General features: G+C 32.8%; 1 protein-coding gene across 6 annotated transcripts in view; it reads right to left on the reverse strand.

Moving 5' to 3' along the window:
- LOC117172093 (DE-cadherin-like) overlaps positions 1-610 on the reverse strand; it is a 470,947-nt gene extending 470,337 nt beyond the window's left edge. For all 6 annotated transcript variants that reach the window (XR_004466959.1, XM_033359866.1, XM_033359864.1 and 3 more), the window contains exon 1: positions 53-610. Coding sequence is in view for 5 of the 6 variants with exons in the window: in XM_033359866.1 (XP_033215757.1) it covers positions 53-146 (94 nt within the window). In the remaining variant the exon portion in view is untranslated. The remainder of the gene's footprint in view (positions 1-52) is intronic.
- Between the last annotated feature and the right edge of the window lie 4,239 nt (positions 611-4,849).

The raw sequence follows: 4,849 nt of genomic DNA on the forward strand, positions 1-4,849 counted from the left end.
ACAAATTCGTACAAGAAGCATGGAACGCGAACAATTAATAGAAGTCACTCACCAAGAGTTCCACAGAGTAGAAACAAGGATAATGCGGTGATATTAGGATTGTTTGGCTTCGTCCAGATTCGTCGACAGTTTCCTAGGCTGCCCATCTTAAATTTTTTCCACTACACTGTACTCCGTTTTCACAAGTTTTGCTCACTAACTTCACCAAAACTTTGGTTAAAATTCCGAGTAAAACTCATTCACTCTCATTATTGCCACAAAACACAAATCCCAAATTCCCGTACCCTTTGATCTAGTCATCCTTTCGAATGGCATTAATATACAAAGTATCCAGTGAGTCACATTTGTGGCGTGAAATGATCGACAACGACCTGCATTCCACGTGCAACATCGATACACGCAAATTCGAGGATAAACCGCTAAACGAAAAATGCCTAACTCAATTTCAATAAAATTAACGTAATGGGAGAGCCATCATCAACACCTAACTAGTACTACTGCCACTTATCTATTTCACGCTTCCAAGCAAGCCAGCGTTGCCAATGCCGTGAGAATCGTATCTAACCACCTTACCTACCTACAACTCGGTGGTCGACGCTCTGCTCTCTACCCCTCCAGTGGGACTTCAGGGCCCCAAGACGTGTGTTAGCCAGTAAAATTTTTCGGGCTAGGATATTGATATCTGAAAGACAGCGACACGCCACCTCGTTGCTAAATTTGGAACTAAAATAACGTGGTCATTTTTAAAAAGCTGTGTGCTTTTCCGGTGATATTCAGAGTGGAATATAAATCTATTTTTTGAATGCTACAATTTAAATCATCAAATTAAAAAAAATGTCCGATAATACAGAAATAGACGATCTATGTATAATGATCGATCGGAGAAATCAAGGGGAAAATGTTCTAAAACTGGAGAAGAAGGTAACCTCAACATATGTGTGCTTGTTTTCTGAATTTTAAACGTGGGGATTACTCATTTCGAACAGATAAGTTCACATTGATTTATAGAGCAAAATATATTTTCTAATATTTTTAATTTATAAATAATTTAGATATACCATTTGAGTCATTTTGATTGTCCATAATTTTATTTTATAACCTCAAAATTTTGAAAGAAACTAATTAAAAGTTCCCTAAAATACATGAAGTATAATCGTCTTTCGTTTTTACACATATCAAAAGTATTTTGAAAACTTGAGTTTTGTCTGGCTGAAATTTTTTCAGAAACTGCCAAGAAAAACTTTAAAATTATTATTAGAGTAAATAATTTCCTTTTCTATATATATATAAAAAACATGCTCAGTTATGATCTGAAAATGTACTTTTTGTAGATTGCAGTGCAGGGAAAAGGTACTTAAACTGGTACCGCAAACCGGACGATTGTAAACAAAAAGTAATTAGCTTTATGCTCGTTTGATCATCCGGCTGTTTTACATAGAATAATGTGTCCAGTGTGTAACACCTTTTTTCGTTCCACAAAATTTCTACACGAAGAAGTGGATAACGTAAATTTACAAATTTCAGTAATGCTGAGCGAGATCTTTGACATACTAAGCACGAAAAACGATTAAAATTCACTAACGCAATGTATCAGTTGCAAAGTGACCCCGTTGTCACCGGTCATCTTAGTTTAAATCCCCCTTCTGACGTCATGATTTTAGATCCCAATACAGCAGGAAACAAGTTCTGGAGAGGGGGAGCTAATATGCAGCGGCTTATAACATAGTATATGCATATTATGTACATGTTTCAAGAATTTCGGAGGGGGGGGGGGTCAAACTCCGATCACTCATTCCCCCTGGCTCAGCGATGTCTACGTAAAATACTCTAGGTAATTTACTCACCCGGTAAGAAGTCTTGCCTTAAAAAGTATTGAAAAATTGCAAGAATCCAGTGGTAACGTGAGAAATATTGAATACTTCTGGATCCCGTTTTTGTCCTCGCGTTTTGAATCTCCACACAAGGAGAAAAAGATATCGCACAATGATATCGCAAAACCTCTGTATTGAAATAAAGCGCAATACGTTAACATAAAGGCAGGTTCCGGAGCTTTTTAGGGGATTACAATGCACTAACATCGCTCGGCCACTACTAGAACCCTCCTATATATAATATAATAAAATAATAATATAATGTAAAATCTTGCAATGTACGATTTCGCGATTTTACGCTATTATAATGTGATAATTATGATATATAGCGCAGGAATACACGTCAGGAAATGCAGATGGATTTTGTGCATTTCAGCAGGTTCATTTCAATGAACATTATTGGAAAACCGTTATCTCTAGACCATATCCCAAGACTGGGGATTGATCAGCCTAAAATTAATTCTAATTCAGTCTAATGGTATAGGTTTGTCAAAAAGATATCTTGAAGAAATTTAACTTGCCTGCATTTTAATTGATAAAATATTTAGGGATTTTTTCGTATTTTAGAAAATGTTTTCTCTGGACCTCATCCTAACATTTGGTTTAGTCAACCAATAAAATAAATTAGAGACTCGTTAGTGTAACAGAAATAAATGCAGAAGCGACATTTTGTGCCAGATTTTGTATTCCAATTTTTTTCGAAGTTTTGCTATAATTATCTATTTTATCATTTCGAAATATTAAATTCATACATTATTTTATCGTATCAGAAAATAAAAATCTTTTAGTGTGATGGAAATCTACTCGAAATTTCATTTTAGTATATTTGATTAAGATATCGTTTAAGCTTAAATTATGCCGTTAGAAATGAAGACACCAATTCCATAAATTTTATTTCCAATGTCATCTTTTCAGTTGGATGTTGTCCTATATTTATTATCGGCATCGCCTGTGGAGGAAAAAAGGCGTGACAATTTTCGACCTATAAAAAGTTTTACCTATAAAAATTGTAAACAGTTTTTGCATGAATAAAGAAGTTTGATTTAAATAAAGGTGTTCTGAAAGGGAATAAGCACCGTTTTGACGATCCTTCAGAATATTTATAATATTAAAATGGACAAACAATTGATCCTAATGACTGTTTTCGGTAAAAAGAAAATTCTCAGATTTATAGCATTTTTAACATTTTTAAAAAAAACCAAAATTCAAAATTTTAAGCCAAAAAACGCGTGATATGCAAAAATTCAGGAGAATAAAAACATTGTTTTTTAAACGAGAAAAGATGAATTAACAAAAATTGTTATCCCAAAAAAGATCTGGAATTTCATTACGGTTCACTTCGTGATAGGACGCGTACTATTTGTTTTATTCGTGAAAAATAACACTGAAAATAGAAAAATCAGTTTAAAAATTGTGGAAAAATGACGAAGGTTATGAAAAAAATTGATAACTTTGATAAAGTTTTATTCGAGCATTCCAAACGCAAAGAATAAATATCCGAGCGCGAAGCACGAGGTAACCCAATATCGACCGCGAAGAGCGGGATTCAACAGCCGCGCACCCTAGACGCGCTCAAACTTGCGAGCGCTCAAAGAGTACTCAAATAGAGTACTTACAGACTTAAAATGTCTATTTTTCTAAGATACCCCAGCACAAAATTAAGGCATACAAGAATTAATTGAAAAGAGTCTTTGCTTCGTCATTTTAGGCTTTGATTGAAAAAGAATTGCTGATAGAGGACAGAGAATTGACGAAGATAATCGAGTTTAATGTTGAGTTTTCGAGGCTGATTGATTCCAAGATTGGAAATCAGATACAGAGATAGCATTTTTCGAAAATAGAATAATTTATTTAAAAAATTGGAATAACAATTCTGGCCTAAAATATCTTGTCTAGATTTATTTCTGATATAATTCTATCACCAACGAGTGTCTAAATTATTTTATTGGTTGACTAAACCAAATTTTAGGATGAAGTCCAGAGAAAAAATTTTCTAAAGTACAAACAATCCCTAGACATTCTATTAATTAAAATGCAGCAAGTTAAATTCCTTCAAGATATCTTATTGACAAACCTATAACATCAGAATGAATTAGAATTAATTTTCGAGACTGATTGAATGCCAGTTTGGAAATCAGATCCAGAGATAGCATTTTTCGGAAAAAGAATAATTTCTAAAAAAATTGGAATAACAATTCTGGCCTAAAATGTCTTGTCTAGATTTATTTCTGATACAATTCTATCACCAACGAGTCTCTAATTTATTTTATTGGCTGACTTAACCAAATTTTAAGATAAAGTCCAGAGAACATATTCCAAAATAAAAAAAATCCCTAAATATTTTATTAATTAAAATGCAGGCAATTTAAATTTCATCAAGATATCTTTTTGATAAACCTATACCATCAGATTAAATTAAAATTGATTTTCGAAGCTGATTGAATGCCAGTTTGGAAAGCAGATCCAGAGGTAGCCAATTCGAACATAGAATCATTTCTAAAAAAATTGGAATAACATTTCTGGCCTAAAATATCTTGTCTAGATTTATTTATGATACAATTCTATCACCAACGAGTCTCTAATTTATTTTATTGGTTGACTAAACCAAATTTTAGGATGAGGTCCAGGTGAAACATTTTCTAAAATACAAAAAAGCCCTACATATGTTATTAATTAAAATTCAGGCAAGGTGAATTTCTTCGAGATATCTTTTTTGTACACCTGTACCATCAAAATGAATTAAAATTAATTTTCGAGGCTGATTGAATGCCAGTTTGGAAATCAGATCCAGAGATAGCATTTTTGGAAAATAGAATAGTTTCTTAAAAAATTGGAATAACAATTCTGGCCTAAAATATCTTGTCTAGATTTATTTCTGATACAATTATGTTACCAACGAGTCTCTAATTTATTTTATTGGTTGACTAAACCAAATTTTGGGATGAGGTACAGAAAAAACATTTTCTAAAATACAAAAA

This window comes from Belonocnema kinseyi, chromosome 4 (assembly GCF_010883055.1).
Source record: "Belonocnema kinseyi isolate 2016_QV_RU_SX_M_011 chromosome 4, B_treatae_v1, whole genome shotgun sequence".
In the NCBI taxonomy this organism is placed as follows: Eukaryota; Metazoa; Arthropoda; class Insecta; order Hymenoptera; family Cynipidae; genus Belonocnema; species Belonocnema kinseyi.